The sequence below is a fragment of the Tetrao urogallus genome (assembly GCF_951394365.1).
Source record: "Tetrao urogallus genome assembly, chromosome: 9".
NCBI lineage: Eukaryota > Metazoa > Chordata > Aves > Galliformes > Phasianidae > Tetrao > Tetrao urogallus.
In genome coordinates, this window is record NC_136822.1 from 2707607 (window position 1) to 2728845 (window position 21239).

Here is a 21239-nt window from a genome sequence, read left to right on the forward strand (position 1 = left end):
CCTGAAAGATTTAATTGTAATTTGGAAAATTTTGGCAGTGTTAATCCTCTGCCTTTCCTGGATTTTAAATGAGCATCTTTAAGGGGTTTCTAATTCTGCAGTTCTCTCCTTTTACTACTTTTTTCCTTGTTGTGGATCTGGTAGCATGAGTTGAAAAACAGTTTAACCTGGAATACAGCTGCATTAAAAAATCATTTAATAAAAGGAGTTTATCTGTGCAGTCTTAATTTGCGTCTGTTGAATTGATGCATGGAACTGTTTTGAAAACATAATTGTGTCTCTGGATGCTCAGACAGCCCTGGCTCTGGGAAAGATGTATTAAAGAAAATGTGGACTGGAGCATGGCTCAACCAGAGAAGTGTGGAGTATCCCAAACTGCTGGCACTGGGGCAGATGTATTGCTTTTCACTTCATTAGCAGGGGGGCAATTTTGCTTTACTGTTAGAAGTGTCTAGAGGGTTATTTAAAAAAGAATAGGGGAAGTATGAGAAATGTTTGTTATTTAACAGTGTTATTAAACATTTGATGTTTTTGCTTCAAGTTCTAATTTCAAATTGCAAGTGAAAGTATTAGCAATTCCCAGTGCAGAGATATTCATGAAAAGTAATGTTAGATTTACATATTTTTACTATCTTTCTTAAATTAAACAGCTTTGAGAGAAGGAGAATTACAGTTTGACTGGAGAAAGAGACGAGCATAGAGCTGACAGCAGTGTGACTGAAGTCAGGATTCTGCAGCGCTCAGGTGTCCCAGAAATTGAAGGGGTGGAGGGAAACACAACAGTTTTTCTGGAAGATGAAAATGAGGAAAGAAAGATCGTAGCAGTCAGGATGCCGAGAATGCAACTGTTTTGTTCATTGTTTACTTAGGAAATGACTTTCCTTTCAGACTTGTTTTTTCTGTATGTAAAGTATGGATGCTACTACACAGAAGTAGTTGGGAAACGAATGCTCCTTTTATTTAGTGGGATTTACAGGTATTGCATGAGTGCAAATACTTCCCTTCTTAGGTTGACATAACCTTCAACTCAGAATTCAAGGAAGTCTGCCTGAAAGCTAACCTGGGAAATAATCTTGCTTACTCCTCTCCTACATAAGGTGCAATAGATCTGTGATATTTCTCTAAAAATTTCCTAAAATGCCCAAACTGTTGGTTTTTTCACATCTTTCTCTAGCAGCTTTTTTGAATGCCTGGCTGTGTATGTCACTAAATGTTTGTCCTTGCAGAAGCTAAAGGTTCTGTATATGACTTTATTATTTCTTTTTCTACTTCCCACACACTTAAGAAAAAGTGGCTATTTCCTTCAAAGCAAAGTCACTTTTCTTTGTTGTGTTGTGAACATATTTACAGAATGCTTTCTTTATTGCCTTTTCTGTCTAACCCTACTGTGCTTGGGCCTTTTTGCTTGCTTGTTTTTTTTTTTTTTGTTTTTTTTTTTTTTAGTTTATCACTCTCGTGCTTGACCTTGAGTTGTTGAGTTAAATAAATTAATCTCTTGGTTACGTAAGACTCTTTCTGTCCTTGTCCAGCATCAGTGTGTTTGTACCTTTCCTTCATGTTCTAATTCTTAGGAATTATTTGAACATGAATGTTTCCACCCTTCCTAGGCTGGAAATTCTTGCTGTGTTTCTTTTCCACAAAATATTTGGCATGTTAGAATCTCAAATTAATGCTCACTTTCTGTACTTGGAAGGATTCTCATAGTTACACAGTAAACATCTTCTGTCAGGCATATTGATGGTTTGTGGATCATTTTCCCTCTTTCATTCTGGATTTCAGTGCAGCATCTGTACGTACAGCCTCACTTTTGCCTTTCTTACATTCTTGTCCAGGTCACTCCTATTTATGCTTAATCGTGGGTTTCTGTCACTGATCTCCATGACTCTTTTAAAACCTCTGTAACAAGACTAGCAAGCTGTTGTGCTTCTTCTGCTCCAGAGTGATGAATTCCAACTTTGATCACCAGTTTAAAAACAGACCTTTCTGCTATCAGAGACAGTAAGTCTTCTCACTGTTTGCCTGCTGAGAAGGGCAGTCATCTACAGAGGCTGCCTCTGTGTCTCCTGTGCCTTTACTCTCAGCCAAAGGGACCATGTATCTCTTTCTTCCGCTGCTGCTCCCCTAGCTTTGCAGTCACTTGTCTTCTTCCTTGGCTCTGGTTAGCAGCAGGAGTAGATTAGCTGGCTTCATTGTGCCTTTGTTAATGTCTCAACTTCAGTCTCCTGGCAGCCTATGCAAGTACCAAATGTTTACTATTCCAGTTCCTATCTACCTTGGTTAGTCTGCTCTCCTAAGTCATTTAGAGACCCTCTGTGTGAAGTCTGAACTAAACTCTGAGAGCCTGGTCCATGGTGCTGGTGAAGTCAGCAGGCACATCAGTGCTGGCTATGCACTAGCTGCACTGCAATCCTCAACTCGTGTTGCTGTTGACACTTATTTTTTCTGTCTTTGACCAGTTTAGAGCTTTGCATTTTGAGACTCCAGCACTCGCTGATCATCAGGACATCTGCTCACAAGCAGGACGGTCTTCAGGGCAGCTGTAGCTAGACCGGCTGCCTCACTTTTGCTCTGTAATGTTCATTACGTGCCAAAACTGATACAGATCCTCTGTTGCTAAGTAAGCTAAGGCTGTAGGAAGCTTACATCCTCTTCTAATGATTAGTGATAACTCCAGAGATCCTGGCCTTTCAAAATGCCAGGATTTCACAGCTGAGGAAACACTGATTCTGGTACCGTGGCAATAAGTGCCATTAAATAAAGGATGACAAGCAGCATTTCTCTGTGTTTGCTTATCAGTTGCTGACATCTACATAAACTTTTTTCTTCAAGACAATCATTTTCTGTACCTTGAAAAATTTTGCAATAGATCATATAAACAGAACTGTCATCCCACTGACCAACTCTGCAGTAGTTGAAAAGTTGAAAAGTAGAGCACGAGTGCTTAGAAACTCTTCAGAGAAATAGAGATGATTAGTCAGAACAGTTGTTCAGTGAAAAGTTCTTCTGCAAATCTTCCTTTCAACTTTTTTCCCTCTTCAGTTGCAATTTATGAAATGAGTGGAAACTGAAAAAAATGGATTTTTATCTTCTATTTGTATGTCTGCCTCTGAGTGTTCACCCAGATTTTAGTCTTTTTGAAGGAGCGGTTTTTTAAATACAGACTCGATTACAGAATAGGCTCAGAAACGAAAAGCAGGTTTGTGTAAATAACCCTTTGGCTACCTCCATGTGTTTTTGACAAGAACACCTCATTTACCAGGACTTTACAGATGAGCTGAGCTGTGTCTGCAGCTAGACAGATAACATGGAGGTGCCCAGAGGACCCAGCCCTTCTCTTTATCTCCAGCATTCCTATAGGTGACAAACTGTGATCCATAGGCACAGTGTCTGTGTTTCCTGCCCACAGCCAACCAGATCAAAGCAATCCCTATCAAAACTGCCACTGGGAGTGAGCTGCTGCCCACAGGATGCCTCCGACAGCAAAACATGAGCTGCTGTCCTTGCTGGTGGCTCCTCAGGCTGTGGCTTGGATGCTTTGTGTTGGCAGCCTGCTCCCTCAGCCCATTCATCCTTCCTGTGCATGGCCTGCGATGGGCTTTAGAAAGTTGCAGAGAAAGAAATTTGGTGTGTGTTTGTTATGCCTATTGTTTGGACAGACGGTGGCTTAGAGATGACTTGTTTTTGTGTGCCACATGTAGACTGTGCTCTGTCTTCTTGAGCTCTTGTACATTGATTTTAAACAATAGGTATTGGGAGGAAAACGTTTGTAGACTAAAGATAAATTGCTGCAGTGCCTTCTCACCAACCACCTTGAAGTCAGATATCTTTGTTTTCTATTTGTTTACAGCCTTTTGGGTCTTTTTGAACTGTGCTATTACTTGAAAGGGAAACAGTTACGGATGTTAAAGTGAGGGCACATTAAATTCTTTGTATATGCAAATAGAAAAATTAAATTTGCAGGCAGCTGCACATGTGGTTTTTTGATCTTTAGCTGAATTGCAGCTTGGCTTTGGCAACATATCAGCATAAAATTTTAAATGAACGTTAAACAAATTACAGACTGATATTACTTGGTATTCATGCGGATTTGATAATCTTAATGTGTTTTATTTAGCAAGGTGAAGTGAGGTTGAAGTGTTTGAAAGCTCTCCAAAGTCTGTATACCAACAGAGAGTTATTTCCAAAACTGGAGCTGTTCACTAATAGATTCAAGGTAAGAGGAAGTACAATTTCTGGGAGGAGTACTTGAAATAAGCATGTGATCTTTCTCGTTGTGTTGTGGTCTTGACATACAAATGCAAAACTGTTCCTGACTGCTGAGATTAAGACAAATTAATTTCACAGTGTTTATCTTTTATGAATTGTCTGGCTTGGCCGAGGTGATTATTTATCTGTATGTATTATTGCTCTTTATTCATTGTTGTTATTTAATCTGCTTGTGCTAATTTAATTTTAGATTTGTTGAATTTCAAGTGTTTGTGCAGTGTTTCACACCTACAATAAACGTGAAAGTAACAAACTAAAAAAGCAGTCTCTAGGACAGCTATTTTTGCTCTATTTGTGCTTGTGTTTGGAGGAAGTTTGATCTGCACCACGATACATTGCTGAGCTAAATAGAACCTCTGTAATGGGAGTTTGCATTGCATTTTTAGACAATTAGCTTGCCATGAATAGCCTGCATAGGAGATCAGTACTGGAGGAATATTTCCTTTTTTTTTTTTTTCCCCTTTTCATTTTTTCTTTTTTCATTTAAACTAGCACAAACACACTGGGTTTTTGCTTAATATCTTAATGAGAATGTGGACATTAGTTCACTTTTTTGCATAACTGCTTTACTGCACAAGTGAATTCTCTGGAGAGATGAGTTAGGAATGCCGTCGCTGCTTCTGTTTGGATGCAGTGAGAAGAAAGCTTTGGAGCACTCACCCTGTCAGCAGGCACCTTTTGCCATCACTTTTGTGTTTTGGAGGACAGAAAACTGTGGTTAAGAAACGAGCAATGGAATTTAGTTTCGTTTAAATCATGATTATAATGCTGATGAGAAATCCTCTTTGGGAAAGAAGTGGATGCTGAAATACTCATAAATAAGTACTGTGCAGCAGACTGAAAAACTTCTGTTGATTTTATACTGCTTCACTGGTTGTGTTTGTCATTGCAGTTATAGTTAAATCTTCCACTTGGAACTAGAAAAGCACAAAATAGAGAAAATTTGCCGTATCTTTATGCTACATAAACACCTGATAAATACAATGGTAATCTGCCTTTTGCCACATTGACTTGAGAGATGGAGAAGAAAATACTTACACTGTAGTTAAGTCTTGGATTTTAAGAAAGGCTTTTTGTCCGAACTGATAGTTGTATAACAGCAGACTACTTGGGAAGCGATGGAATCTCCTTCATTTGAGGTTTCTAAGGGCAAGTTAAATAAATATCTGTCAGGAATGAGCTAGGTATGACTTCCAGGTGGAAGATGAAATGCATCATTTTGTATGTTCACTTCAGTGCTTGCGTTCTTGTAATTTTATAAAATTGGTTTCTATGTCTGTTGCACTGAAGACAGTTTCCTCTCTCAGATGACTTACCTGAGTAACAGACAGTAGAAGCTGCAGGCCTCTGACTAATCTTGTAATGCCTGTATAAATCTTGTTTGCTTAAGATCTCAGGACGACCAGAAATGCTAGATGGCTCTCCAGAAAAATGCTAAATGCTGTTCTCAGTTCCATGGCTGCTTATGTGTATTTCCTCATTAAAACTGAATCAAGCTGCACATTCAGCTGAGATTCAGCTCAATCCATTCAAGCCGTCAATAGGAATCTCTCTTGAGATCTCCTGGCATGTTAATTTGTTCCAGAATTACTTGCATTGGGTTGTTAATATTGTAGCACATTCTAGATGTCTGTGGGAGTGATGTAATGATGGCATTTTTCAGATGGGGGGTAGATACATATTCCTTATGGCATTTCTGTGTTGCTAGGCATAGTTGATAAGCTTGAAAGTAAGTTTTGTCCACATAGAAAACAAAACCAGCTTTGTCCATGTTCATCCATTCATCCATCAAAGACACTTCTGTTTTCTACCAAGAAGTCCTGTCTGATGCAAACATTAATTTCTACATAGAAAAGATACGGGTTAATTCTTTTACAGTCACTGACAAAGTCAGCATCAGATTTAGCTGCAGCAGCTTAACTGCTGCCCCTCATCCTTGACTTTGCAGAATGCTGTCCCTGTGTCCCCAGGAGGTAGATCTACTCTTCAGCCTATCTTGTTCACGGTGATAATATATAATGCAAAGAGATCTTCACAGTGTAAATTAATATTTCAGGTTATAAATGCAGATGTGACCCATTCCGCTGCATGGAAAATTTCTGTTGGAGGAGATTGAACAGCTGGGTTTTGTAACTTGCTAAACCTCTGAAATTTCATCTTCCAGCGACATTAGGTGCTAGGGTCTCATTTTCAAAGGCTGTAGTATCTGTCTGACAGGTTCCATCGCAGAGAGATTCTGGCAATAAAATAAGAAATATCATGTCCATGATGTTGATTCTCGGCCTGATGTTGTTGGCAAAATTGAGTGAATGGTCTTTTTGGATAAGGAAATATCGTCACATCAGTCCGTTTCCAAGACCCAGGATCAGGGATTACCTTTTGCTCTGTAGGCAGGCAAGAAGAGCCCTTTTCTCCCAGGCCTTCTTTAGAGATAGAAAAGGAGTTTTATCCCTGTGTTCTGGCTCTCTGTGTGCAGTTAATTCTCTTCCAGACCAGTCCAGAACAGCATTCTAGTTTCAAAGTTTGCTTACTTGTTTCTTGGAAAACACAGAAGAGTAAGGACTGTTTTCGTCAGTATTTTGTTCCATTCGTGTGTAGAACCCTGTTGTTCCATTTTGCACATGGTGCACAGCTGTCTAAGATGTACATTTGATGATTGAACGATATGAATGGATTTTCCCATGTCCTGTTGAAAGATCTTTCTCCTCAGGAGCATTTATGCCTGTGGACTTCTAAATCTGATAGCGATTTGTGTGCTTTTGTTTCATCCCTGCAATAACGTTCGTTTCCAGGACCGCATTGTATCAATGACACTTGATAAGGAGTACGACGTTGCTGTGGAAGCCATTCGATTAGTCACACTAATACTTCAGTGAGTATTTTTAAAATAAGTGTTTTCCTTCTGAAAGTTACCTAAGCCAATACTATGTAGTTAACTTTATTTCTTCACCTGTGCTATGAATTCACTATATTACTTTACATTTACTAATAAGTTGAACTGAATATGTAGTATTATAGTAAAGAAGCTAAAATAAAATACTTGATCTCCTGGAAATAAAATAGGTGATTTATTGAGATTATTTGTTTTGGTGCGTTTACTGTTGAGGAAAAATGCCAGTGGATATTTATATTGTTTGCCAGGGGCGAAATGATTGTCTTTCCCAAAAGACATGGTTATATCTGCAGCGATAACTTCAGTAGTAACTAAAAAAGGTCTTGTGCTAGGAGATTTGATTATCTAGCATAGCTGAACAGAGAGTCATCTAGCAAATAAGCTGACAGAGAGGAGATGCTATCTTTAATACCCTGATTGGGGTTATGGAGAGGAAGTGCTGGCGATCTGCAGTTTAAAACACTTGGCCATGCAGGATACGTGCTTCCAGGTCCTGGCTTTTCCTTATACAGGTACAGTGGCATCCCTGATACAAAGTTCCATTCTGTGTGTAATCATGCCTTGCCTATACTGCTTGAAACAGTATGTCTCTAAGGGCAAGCTGATTACAGCAGGAACTTTTCCTAAGCTCACTGAAATGTGCTACAAGCATGTATAGAATTCCTGCATCATATTTTATACTCATTCACCCCACTTTGAAGAATCTTTTGGGCATGCACAATTTGGATGAAAGATTAGACTAGCATTTCTTCGTGGTAAAAAAAGTATAGGCTTGATTTTTTTCTTTACCTATGGGTAGCACTGCTTTGCAGATATTGTAATATTTGACTTGTTAAGGATAATCTCTTCTTTTATGTTTTTAAAGCAAATACTACAAATATGATCACAAACAAGATGTAGAACATATCTTTCTCCTTTGTTATTAGGATTGTTTGGGAATACAGTAAGATTTTTAAAGCAAAATGTGTTCAGTTCACTCTTTTTCCTGCCCTGTTTTCTCTTTGGTTGTGTGATTAAAACATAGCTGATGCATTTAGGAGATGAAGGATATGGGTCACATCAAACAGCACAGGGCAGTATTCTGGCAGGTAGGAGCTCTGAAAAAGATGTTACGAACTATTATGATGGGGAATAATAACTTAAAAATAATTGTAAACAAAAAACAAACAAAAAAAAAAACCAAAAAAACAGCAAATGAGGCATATAGAGTCCTGTCATAGACATGTTTTTCTGATGAATGCTGACTAAACTGGGAGAGAAGTAATACTATTCCTATATGCAGTGTCAGTGATATCGCTGATAGAATATACTTACAGTTCCATTACCTATCACATTTTTCAAGAATAGTGCTGAAAAGTGAAAATGTTCCTCCATTTCATAAAAACGTGCATTCAGAATCTGTCTGAAGTTTAGAAGTTGCAGAAATTTGCACTTGCAGCCCGGAAGGCCAGCAGAGTTCTGGGCTGCATTAAAAAGGGGCGGCCAGCAGGGGAGGAAGGTGATCGTCCCCCTCTGCTCAGCTCTTGTGAGGCCCCATCTGCAGCACTGCATCCAGGCCTGGGGCCCCCAGTGCAGGAAGGACGTGGAGCTCTGGGAGCGGGTCCAGAGGAGGCACTGAGATGAGCAGAGGGCTGGAGCAGCTCTGCTGTGAGGAAAGGTTGAGGGAACTGGGCTTGTTCAGCTTGGAGAAGAGAAGGCTGCAGGGAGACCTCATGGTGGCCTTCCAGTACTTGAAGGGAGCGTATGAACAGGAGGGGGAACGACTGTTTGTGAGGGTGGGTAGTGATAGGACAAGGGGGAATGGTGTTAAACTGAGACAGGGGAGGTTTAGGTTGGAGATTAGGAGGAAGTTTTTCAGCCAGAGGGTGGTGAGGCACTGGCACAGGTTGCCCAAGGAGGCTGTGGATGCCCCATCCCTGCAGGCATTCAAGGCCAGGCTGGATGTGGCTCTGGGCAGCCTGGGCTGCTGGTTGGTGACCTGCACACAGCAGGGGGTTGGAAGCAGATGAGCGCTGTGCTCCTTTGCAACCCAGACCATTCTGTGATTCTATGAAGCTCCAGCTATGTTGTTTACCTTCAAAGAGTAAAAGTTGACTTGTTATTGTTAACAAATAATTACAGAAAATAAACTTTTAATGATTTTTGAATCCAGCACAGTATGGTATGATCAGATTCTTTTCCTTGATATTGAAAATGAGTGCATATAGTGAGCACAGTAACTGCTATAAGAGTGATGGACATTTTATTTTATCAGCATTATTGTAGTTCTAAACCCACATCATGATTCAATCTTGAAGTGATGACGTGTTGATTTTATTGGTACGTGCTCCGAGCTGCTTGTGTCCCCCACTCCGTGATCTAATCTGATTTAATTTTCTGCTGCCTTTGTCCAGTGAATTTCTGCAACTTCTCCTATACTGGAGGCAGTTTTACTGCCTGGCCTGGCCCTCTGAGCAGGAATTGGGAATAATAATAAGTGTTTGGTATCCTGCAGCATGTATACTGTAGTTAGTGTGATGGTAATTAAGTTGGCAAGACTTGTAAGCAGTGATGAATTTTTTTACATTAATTACTGTGTATGCTGATACAACTGAGAGAAGAACATCAGACAGATTTTCAGTCTTACAAGGCCTTTAAATGTTTCTGTATTTAAAATCAAACAAAGATCTTTGAAGTCAGTTCCTCTGCCTAGGATTTTGTACAAAGGAAACAGTCTTGTAGCTGTCAAAAGTAAGTTATGGGAGGTAAGGGGATTAAAACCAAACATCTGTTTCAGTTCAGTGTTGCTTTTTGCCTGTTTCAGTGGAAGTGAAGAAGCTCTGTCAAATGAAGACTGTGAGAATGTTTATCACTTAGTGTATTCGGCACACCGGCCTGTTGCAGTGGCAGCTGGAGAATTCCTTCATAAAAAGTAAGTTATCCATTAACATGGAAGAAGCCCAGATTGTGAACTGCTCCCTGCTAGTGGTAGTGTCAAAAGGAAAACAAGCAGTTGGCCAAAATACACCAATGTTAGCAAGTTAGGTGTTTAATTTGAAGCGCAGACTTAGGCTCATGTTTAAAATGAAAGCCTAAAAACTTGAGGAGACTGGATTTCCCTTTATCTTGCTCTAACGTCTAGGTAACCATACTAACTCCTCACAGCCTAAATGCTTCACGTATCTCTCTGTATTAAAAATAATTTTAAATCCTGCAGTTCTTACTGGATTACTGTCATGATAGTATAGGACCTGTCCAGCCCTGACACTCCACCTGGTATGCAGTCATTTTTACAGAATTCTAAACCAGTTTATCTCAAAATCATGAACTTGAAAGGTTTCTGTGTATTAATGACTAATAAAATTGTTTCTAAACTCACTGACATCCTCTAAAAACATGTTACACCTTTATTCCATCTTTCCTATAACCACTGTGCCAAAGGAAATGAGCCAGTATTTCCATGGAGTGAATCATACTGCTGGTGACTGTGAGCAGGACATTGCCACATCAGAGCCATTAACTTTCTGATGTTGGTGTTTGCACTCGAGTCTTTCAGCAGTGATTTTCTTTTTCCCTACATTCTTTAATACACTTACAGAGTATTTCTACCAAAATCCAGCTTTTGTAATTTTTCTTGCTGTGGCAGAAGATAATGAAAAAAAATATCTGTTTTCCTTTGCTGGTGTTCTTTTATTCACAGTGGTTTATTTGTGATTCAGAAATCCACATTGTAAGTGTAAGCTCCTGTTGGTGGATTACTGGAATTCCATCTCTGTGAAGAGACGTTTGTTTCAGGGAATGAATTTCCAAAATTCAATTACATTTAATGTCCCACATAGTATTTTACAAGAAAATGGTTACTGTTTCTTGTATTGCATTGTTTTTAAAACTGCATACTGAGATTCCTTTATAAACTAATATGTGAAAAATAGTTCTGTAAAATGCCTAGAGGGTAAATGACTTTGTCTGAAGGCATATCTGTATGTTAGTGTGAAGACAAAACTTCATCCTAACTTTTCTTTACAATGGAATAGTATGCTGTGTTCTATTGATATGTCTCAAAGGAAATAGCCTTGAGGAAAAAATATCTTATTTCTCTTGGTTTCTTCTAACATCTAAGAGCTGGTGTTCCATTTTAAATGACTTAAAGTCTCTACTTAAAGCATTTGGGGTGGGATTTAACCTGATTATACATTTTAATGCTGCTTCCTGAGTGTAAGCTAGTCAACGGTTTCTCTTTGTAGTTAGCAAATGAAAGCAAATAATGTGGAAAATCACTGAGTTGGCCTTGAGGTGAATGTTTAAGATATTTCAGCACCTGTTGAGATGCTTGTCTCTTACCTGGTAGAGACAAGAGAGAGAGACGTCTTCAATTAAAATACAAAGTTGTTGTGCAACTCCTTCTCTTTTGATTTAATTCTAGGAGCAAAATCAGGATATTTTTTCACGTTTAGGATGTGCTTTGTGGACGCAGTAAGAGCAAGGTGCAGTTTTCAAACTTCACAAAGTAAAACAGTCAGTGTAACTGAAACGTAGGCATATCTGAGATCCCTGTAAGCTATGAAATGGGAGTGTTGACAGTACTTTGGAGCTCACTGCAGAATGTATAATGCACATTTTAAAGAGAACCAAGAAACTTGTCAGTTAGCTTGCTTTATCATTTATGCTGCTACTGATACTTGAAGTTTGTCAAGTTTGCTTATACCACATCCTGTGGTCAATGTAGCAGTGAAGATTCAGCCTTAGTTCTTAAAGCACTACTGGAGTAAATGCTACCAGTGCTGTAGGATTTGATAGCTTAATAATTACATCAATTATGCAAATACATAAAGCTGTGCAAAATTCTTCTATATAAATATGTTCTGGAGAGCTTTTTCCTGTATGAAATTTGTCCAGGCCTAAGAACTCGAAGACTCAGAAGACAAATTCACCCCCTTAGCCTGGTCATGCCCTCTTTCTGTTGAAAAAAGTAGCTTAGCATACTTTCAGTGTGCTTTATGAACCAATCTGCTATATCAAGAATGAATGTTCATGTTATGGAGTAAATGAGATTTGTGTTGATAAACATGTTAGCTCCTTTTGCTTATTTTTAGACTGTTCAGCAGACATGATCCTCAAGCTGAAGAGGCTCTAGCAAAGAGGAGAGGACGAAATAGTCCAAATGGAAACCTCATTAGAATGTTGGTTCTTTTCTTTCTTGAAAGTGAGGTAAAAATATATATTTTGAATATTTACACATTTAATAAAAACTGGAATTTCAGTAGTGATATATCAACATATTAATAAGTTGTTTGTTGTTTTCTAATCTCTGAAATACCGTATGCTCTTTACACTGTCCCCCATCTCACTATCAGTCAAGCAATTCAGTCTAAAATCTTTTCCATGTTTTATTATGCTCTTGCATGTCTCCAAATAGTCACTACTGCACTGCTGGCAATGCAGTCGTTTCTAGGTGTCATTGCAACACAGAAATGTTATTGTTTGGCTGGGGTTGTTTCAGATAAGTTGACTGAAGATTGTACTTCTAGAGTTTATTCTTTGTAAAGTGAAATTATTTAAACCAGAAAGGAACAAAATTTATAATTAGAGTTATAGAGTAATTTGGAATGGAAAAGATCTGAGGGGCAATTTAGGTCACAGTGGAGATAGGTATGAGATTGGGTGAGGTTGCTCAGGACTCTCTATGGCTGCATCTTGAGAACAGCCGAGGGTGGAGAACGTAGGCATATGTACAATAACTTCAGTGTTTGATGACCCCATTCAGGACTGGATTGTGCCCGCAGACTGTAGAGGTCAAATATATGCAAAGCATTAAGCTAGAAGTGCTAACAGTAATTTAGGTGAGGAATAGCATTTGAATGGAAGAAAACTGGAAAAGATGAACTGACAGGTACAGGATAATCTGAAGATACTGTGGGAGAAAGGTTTAAAGATGATACATTTGATTCAGTAATTAATAGATGGCAAAGGAAGACTGAAAGAAAGGAATGACAAATGTTTCTCAACAGAATGTACATTTTGTATGAAAAGCAGAAGGAAAGGTACTTGATTCAAACCAGGTATTTGAATTGTTATTAGGGTTTGAACAAGAGACTTGACTGAGGATGAAAAGAAACAATCAGATGCTGAAAGAAAGATAACATTTAGGTATAGTGTTAATGTTGACATTGTTTAAAACCCCTTAGAAGCCAACAGGACTGGACGGAACATTGCTACCTGTGCGGACCTCCAATCTGCTATCTAAATGTATTCTACAGCTGAATCCTATAGCTTTTTCAAGAAATAGATTGTGATAGATCATTCTGTTTTCTAGTGAAAGTCCCAAGCTGATTGTGGAGAAATGATGAAGTTTTGCTAGCTGATGTGTAATCACTCAGTGAAAGTCATTAGGTGAGACGGTCATATAGCCATAGGCATTAGACATGCCCATGGCATGGTGATGGGAAAGGCAGCACGTCCAACAAGATTACCTGTCGGAGGAGGAGCAATGTTTGTTCTGCAGATGCAATATAAGCAAATGGGCTTATTTGCCTCCTTGGACAAATATGTTCTTTTAGACTTTGATGTCAGGGTTGCTGTTCATGCGTATCCTGTTCCTTGCTAGAAGCTGTATCTGTTGATAGAGCAGCTGTGCTGAATTATCATACTCTGTGTTCTTCATGCCTTAAATCTGAGTGTGTGTGGTAGGGAGTTACCTAGAATTATCTTCTCCATTCTTCTGAGGAGAGAAGAAACCCAGCTTCCTTCCCAAAGTCATGATCAACAGAGCACTCTCCCACATAAGCCATATGCTGCTTGCTGAGACCGCTTAGGTGTCAGGGCTAGCTTTTGCTATTGCTATTCTTGAGAAAGTTGTTACCAACAAATTAGAATATTCTGACTCCAATTTTAGTAGAGTTAGCAATCTGAAAGTTTCCACCAGCACAGAATGAGAAGATTTAAGCACGGCAGTCTGAGAGGGTGCATTCAGAAGGCTGTAAAGGTAATGCTGTGAGAAGGACCAGAAGGTTCTGTGATGTATAGAAAAATACAAAGATGTATTGGCACCACCTTCCATAAGCTCTTAGATGTTCTTCAACTCAGCAGCCATTCCCATGCCTGGCAAACGAATCAGCTTTGCATGTTATGCTTGTTAATTTTTGATGGTGGCTACAGATTGATTTATAAATAAGTGGAAGTCTGTGGATTGCTTTCTCAGTTAAGAACAGTTGTGGCTGTTCATACAGAACCATTTTTTGCAATTAAACATAAGTTAACATTAATTCTGTATCCCCTGAGTTCATTAGGATTTCCACTACTTATTTCTGAGAGATCAGGATTAGCCATTGTAGAGCTTATTTCAAAATTTAAGTGAATGTAATGCTAACAAAAAAGTGTCTTATTTCAGATTTACTATATTCTCCTAAACTTGTAATTGTTCTGTCTCAATTATCGATGTATTGTTGAACTGTGTGGTTAAACCAGCCTTGTTCAGCAAGACCAAGAGCTGGGTCCTGCACTTTGGCCACAACCCCAGGCAGTGCAGCAGGGTTGGGGCAGATGGGTTTGAAGACTTTGTGGAAGAAATGACCTGGGGGTGTTGGTCACCGCTCAGCCAGACGTGAGCCAGCAGTGTGCACAGGTGGCCGAGGACACGAGTAGCATTCTGGCTTGTATAAGAAATATTACAGCCAGCAAACACAGGGAAGTGATCCTCCCCTGTACTCGCATTGCTGAGGCCACACCTAGAGTACTGTGTTCTGTTTTGAGCCCCTTACTGCAAGAGGGACATTGAGGCCCTGGGCAACAGAGCTGTGAGGGGTCAGTGTGGAGAAGAGGAGGCTCAGGGGAGACCGTATCACTCTCTCTAAAACTCCCTGAAAGGAGGTTGTAGTGAGGTGGGGTTGGCCTCTTCTCCCTAATTCAATAGGACTAGAGGGAACGGCCTCAAGTTGTGCCAGAGAAGATTCAGGTAGAATGTTAGGAAATATTCTTCTCTGAGAGAGCAGTCGAGCTGGTACAGGCTGCCCAGGGAGGTGGTGGAGTCACTGTCCATGGACATGTTCAAAAAACCTGTAGATGTGGTGCTAGAGGACATGGTTTAGTGGGAAATACTGGTGGTAGGTGGATGGTTGGACTAGATGATCTTGGAGGTCTTTTCCAACCTTGGTGATTTCATTCTATGATTGTGTATTCCTACTTCAGCAATTAGTTGTAATATGAACACCACTGCACACTTTTCCATTCTGTTATTGTTTGTCCCACTCATTGTAATACTGAATGTTATATTAAAGTGAAAAATATTTCCATATCCATGTTCTGCACTGAAAAATAAATGCCTGTTCAGAAAGAATGTATTAGAACCTCCTCCTAGTATTGTCTCACCGTCTCTTCTTATAGCACAGTAGGAATGTGAGAAAATGGAAAATTTTCACAAACAAGCTGCTTACTGAAGGACAAGCTCCATTTGTTGTTATCCATTTTCCAATAGGGCATATGCCCACTGCCATGCAGTTGTATCATTCAGATAAAAGAAAGCCTTCCAGACCTAGTTTAAAACTGAATTTTCTTTCCCACTTATTTACAAACACGTGCCCATGGACATTGTCCATGCCGTAATGACTGTGACAGCTGAGGAACAACTGCTCGTACCTGAACACTGTACTGACCAGTGCTTCTGATTTTGTAGTTGCATGAACATGCAGCCTATTTGGTGGACAGTTTGTGGGAGAGCTCTCAAGAACTGTTGAAAGATTGGGAATGCATGACAGAATTGCTCTTGGAGGAGCCAGTCCAAGGAGAAGAAGGTATTTGTTTAACCTCTCTACTGTACTGGTATTGCACTTTATTGCTTGTAATGACTTAAAAAGGTGTTTCACTGTGGCAGATGGAAGTGCTTATGTTGTGATTTGTTTCGAAAGCATATTTGAGAAAGTGCAACTTAGATTTTAATCCACTTCTAATGCATCCTGCTTCAAAAGGAGAAGTTTTATATTGCATTTTTCAACTCATGAAGTCTGCTGTAGTGTTGTTGCTTTATATTAAAGGCTAAGATTCTTGTTTGAGCATTTAAATGACTAGTGTATATGTGAACATTTAAGTAAATTAAGTAACTAACACAGTTTTGAGTAAACAAAAACTTCAGGTGGTATTAAATATGGAGCTTTTGCAGACAATTTTAAACCCTCTTGAATTATTAAAAGAAATTAATTGAGTGAATTTTTTCACCATTAATTCTGTATCTCCTTTGTCAGGTGGCCAAGGAGATGGGTAGCGAAGATTTCCTAATGATAATGTCATTAAAGATCTTTATAATATTTCAGGAGTCTTCTCTATAAACCTTCACAGCAGTTAAGGTGTCAGAAATAACAGTGTTCTCTCACTGCTTCCTTGCACAGTGCTCCAGTCATCTCCGTGTTTCATCTCAACTTCTGGTATTTCCCTGTTACACTTGTGTACCTTTTATGTATGTGGTGATTTCCTTAGGAAAGCAGCTGGCACTTTGGTTCATTTAGGTTTCTATATAGTCTAGTCAGGGGTGGCCCTTGAGACGTGATCAAAAGTACTTAATTCTGCGTGATGGTGAGAGTATTTTATAAATGTTCTCCATGCCACTCAGAATTTTGTAGATCTTTGTTAATAATCCCCTTCATCATTTTTCCAGACTGCCTTTCTCTGGACTTAACTTCAGTTCTGCCATATTCAACTTGAGGTTGCTGAGAGTGAGCAAGCAAGCCTTGGTTTCATAAACTGAACAAAATGAGATGGTCTCTTTTGTTGTTTCTCCTGTGTTTTACAACTGCGTTCACACATTTGTTGTCTTTAAGATTTCTTTCAGAGTCATCAAAGCTGATCCTTGTTGTTCATTTTTCTTCATAGCCATGTCTGACCGTCAGGAGAGTGCTCTGATTGAGCTGATGGTGTGTACAATCAGACAGGCTGCTGAAGCACACCCTCCCGTTGGCAGAGGCACTGGCAAAAGAGTAAGTAGGGCCATAATGAGTAGCTCAGAACTATTTGTATTAACGTATTAACATGAAATACTTTTCTATAAAGCCATATTTTGACACTTCTAAGTGAAATTTTTATAATCAGTTTTTTGTATGCACACTTTTAAGGAAAAGTAATAAATATGAACAAACCTGTGTAGTGGGAGATGTCCCTGCCAATAGCAATGGGGTTGGAATTAAATGATCATAAAGATCCCTTCCAACCGAAACCACTGTATGATTCTATATTCTGTTTATGAAAATGTCTTTTTTTTTTTTTTTTTTTTTTTTTTAATTTGAGTTTTCTTTTGATGAATGGAGCTGACTGCTCTGAGCAGGAGGGGTAGGACTGGCACTTTGCAACGTTCCTTCCAGCTTGAATACTTCTGGGAATTTCTATATCCATTCACTTTGACCTTTTTCCTTGAGTGCCCATACATTTTTTAAATCTGAAATAATGTTTGTATTCCTATCTAGATACCTTTTTTATTTATTATACAATGACTGGTGGGGCTCTCCATCAGTTGAGTTCCATTCCTAAGGCTAGGTGTGCTCTTGTAAGCACTTCAGTATAAGGTCAGGGTGATGAATAGGCTTTAATTTTTATTCTCCGTAAATACAGCATTCAATTTCAGCTTCCCAAACATATTTGTCTGATTTTCTTAGTCCTCCTCTTGCTTAAGTTAGACTATAATGAAATAAACCATGTGGACTTCTGTTAGGTACCACCACTGGTACTTCTGTTAGGTTTTCTTCCAAATAGTCATAACTAATAAAGAAAGAGACAGATATTTTAGATGAAATCTAGAGACACACTAAGGACACCTTATTGCTAAACTAAAAACAGTTACTTAGCTTCTTAATTTTTATGTACTAGAAGTAGATGAGCTTTGTGTCCTAAAACTGCATCCCAGGAGAATTTCCAGGAAGCCATCGATTTCAACGCTTTTTGTACCTTGCTTTATAAAGAATATTCTAAGAAATTCCTGATTTATTAAAACATCTCAGATGAGAGGGCAGTCTACAAAAGCACTTACTGAAATGTACATGTGTGTGTGAACATTTGCTGCATTAGTAAAAGCATTAAGCCATTACAGGAGGCAACTAATCTTTAAATTTGAGGACACTTTCACATTTGTATTCTGTCTGAACAGTAAATAATGGTACTGTAAGCTGTCTGTAATTTTCTCTCTCAGATCTACATTTTAGTTGACTTAAATTCAGCAAAATGATTACTTCTAGATTTTTGCTGTCTATAGTTTTACAAAGGTAAAAAAAAAAAACCCTTCGCTTTCTGAAGGATGGTCAAAGTAGCATCAAGATCATCCCTAGGGATCCAGCTTAATTAATAGCGCTGCTGAGTAGCAATATTAGGTCATCAGAATATGACTGGGTTGTTACAGGGTGAAATCTGAGTTGCTAGCTGCATTTGCTTCTAGCTCATCAGAAAGCAGTGCTTTTGCTGGCATGGGTGGTGCTGCTCTGAGAGTTTGTGCAGGAGCTGCAGTTGTTGGAACGTGTGTCCATCTATCTGCTATGCACTGTGGGAGTGGTTTCTTACCCTGGTGACAAATCTTTAGGTGTTCCCCTTCATTTCCATGGTTGTTTTGGATGCTTAGCCAGTAGGCTGCCTGTCATCTAAGCGTGTTTTGTTTCCAGCTGTTCCTTCTCACATAGAGAGAGGTGCAGGTATGACATTTAGCTTTCCCTACTTTCCACTTAGATCATGAGTTTTGAGATGGTAACTGCAAGTTTCCTTTGACTTGTCAGCAGAGGTTTGTTGTGTTCTCATGATCTCATTAGCATATTTTCTGAACTGAAATGGGACTTTTAATCATGCACTCACACTCTTGTGAAATAGTTTTCACTTTGTCTTTGGCTTGTAATCCTTATTGAGCAGCTTGGATAAATGTAAGTCTTTAGATAATGTAAATATTTTATTATTTCTTTTCAAAAGTATTCTTCACGACCACTTTCCTTTTCTGAAGCCCAGAGGCCAGTTCTAAGCTTTTATGAAGCTATGATGATTATTATCTATATGTTCATTGTTTTAAGGTGGTTTTGCTATGATAGTATTTGTAGCCTCAGTGTAAATGTCATTGAAATTTGTAAATGAATTCTGTGAGCTTGGATGCATGTTCTCACTGAGAATTACATTCCAGTTTAGAGATGAGGCCATTAAACTGCTAATGAGAATCACTGTTACAGTGTGGTTTGATTTTGGTTTTCTGAATTATAATTCAGTTCACCCTGAGGTCTTTCATTAACACGGTATTTAATGTGTGAAAGCTAGAGCTCAGCTTATTTGGAAACAATAGCAAAACTTCCACTGCCTTGGGTTATATTTAAAGTTCAGTTCTAAAACCATGTTGATGTGTAATAGCAGCATGAGGCTGGATGATATTTTCCTTTTCAATTATGGTTTCTTAGGATGTGTGGTCCTCCCATTTAATCGCTCTGCAGTCCAAATGTTTTTGAATGCCTTTCCTTCCTCTTTTGATTTATTAAAAATGTACTTGCATGTGTTTTTCTTGGAAATATCAACTTCAGAGAAATTAATGAATGCTATATGCAGATACTGTATTTACTGTAGTTATCTTTGATCGCTTGCAGGTCTTGACAGCAAAAGAAAGGAAAACACAGATAGACGACAGGAATAAATTGACTGAGCATTTCATTATTGCACTTCCTATGTTGCTATCAAAGGTATATTTTTCTATGAAAATAAATTGCTCACTGGTATTTACAACTGACTTTAAACTTTCGTTCTGTGGTGTAGATGTTCATTTTTATTTCACTGTTTTGTTTTGTTTCAATGATGTTCCAGTATTCCGCTGATGCAGAGAAGGTTGCAAATCTCCTGCAAATCCCTCAGTATTTTGATCTGGAAATCTATAGCACTGGCAGAATGGAAAAGGTATAGTAGTACACTGAGCAACAATGCTGGCTGCTTTCAAGTGTCTGGTTGCTGTTGTTGTACAGTACAGTGCCTTCATTTGGCATATTACAATATAACCTGGTGTATTTCACTTTTTTTTTGAGATTTATTGTTTGACAAGGTAAGAGCTGAACTTCTTTTCTGTTCTACAGCATCTGGATGCCTTACTGAAACAAATAAAGTTTGTTGTGGAAAAGCACGTGGAATCGGATGTTCTTGAAGCCTGCAGCAAAACCTACAGCATACTCTGTAGTGAAGAATATACAATCCAGAACAGAGTTGACATAGCACACAGCCAACTTATTGATGAATTTGTGGATCGATTCAACCATTCTGTAGAGGATCTGCTGCAGGAGGTTTGTTTCCTTAAAATGAATTCAGTTAGACTACCTAAAACAAACTATGACAGACTGCAGAAAAACATTATTACTAAGTCATGAAATTATTCATGTGAAGAGGGAATGCAGCAGCAATTCTGTCATAATTATTTGGAGTCCTTTCTCCATGTAGAAAATCCCCTAGACTAGCATTAAGTCTGGTGCTGTAAAACAAAGACTCTGGGACAATCCTGCTTCATTCTGAAAATTTAGTGTATGATTTAAACAATTCACACATGAAATGAATTTGATGAAAGCTGAGGAAAAAATGCAAAGAAAAGTGCGTTTACATTAGTGCTTGGGGTAGTTCCAGTAGTCACAGATGGATTTGCTGACCACAGAATGAAAATTGTATCATGTCTTGAATGGAAGGGAGGGTTTAGTCAAATATTCATCATGGCATATTGAAACAGCTCTGGAAAGAAGGCATTAAAGATACAAAACTGAAACCTGGAGATACCTGGGATTTACTTACAAGGTATGCATGCACAAGACAGAATGCATTGAATAAGGACTGAAATCTGGTTTATTTTTTCTTGTTTTATGTAAATTTAACTTTGTGTAGCACCACTTAATTTGTTGTAATTCTCTTGATTTTTTTAAAAGCAACTTAGGGTCTGCCCTTCTTCTGCACTTCATAAATCGTGCGTCGTGGCAGATGCACTTACTTGGGATGTACTTTTATAGAAAGTTAAGCTACAGGCTCTGATTTAGAGCTGAGTATTAAATAAACCAAATGTTTTTCTGTCTTTAAGTCATATGGCATGTGCATACTGGCTGATGTTTAAAGAGTAAATCAAAACAGTAAATTTTTATTT

The 21239-nt window shown here is 38.7% G+C and overlaps 1 protein-coding gene across 1 annotated transcript in view; it reads left to right on the forward strand.

Moving 5' to 3' along the window:
- Window positions 1-21239, forward strand: part of STAG1 (STAG1 cohesin complex component) — a gene marked incomplete at both ends in the record, with an annotated part of 130133 nt that overhangs the window by 72048 nt on the left and 36846 nt on the right. Inside the window, 9 exons of the mRNA XM_079539669.1 lie at window positions 4115-4213; window positions 7059-7138; window positions 9963-10070; window positions 12232-12346; window positions 15807-15924; window positions 16997-17100; window positions 19720-19812; window positions 19934-20023; window positions 20197-20400. Coding sequence (XP_079395795.1) covers window positions 4115-4213; window positions 7059-7138; window positions 9963-10070; window positions 12232-12346; window positions 15807-15924; window positions 16997-17100; window positions 19720-19812; window positions 19934-20023; window positions 20197-20400 — 1011 coding nt within the window. The remainder of the gene's footprint in view (window positions 1-4114; window positions 4214-7058; window positions 7139-9962; window positions 10071-12231; window positions 12347-15806; window positions 15925-16996; window positions 17101-19719; window positions 19813-19933; window positions 20024-20196; window positions 20401-21239) is intronic.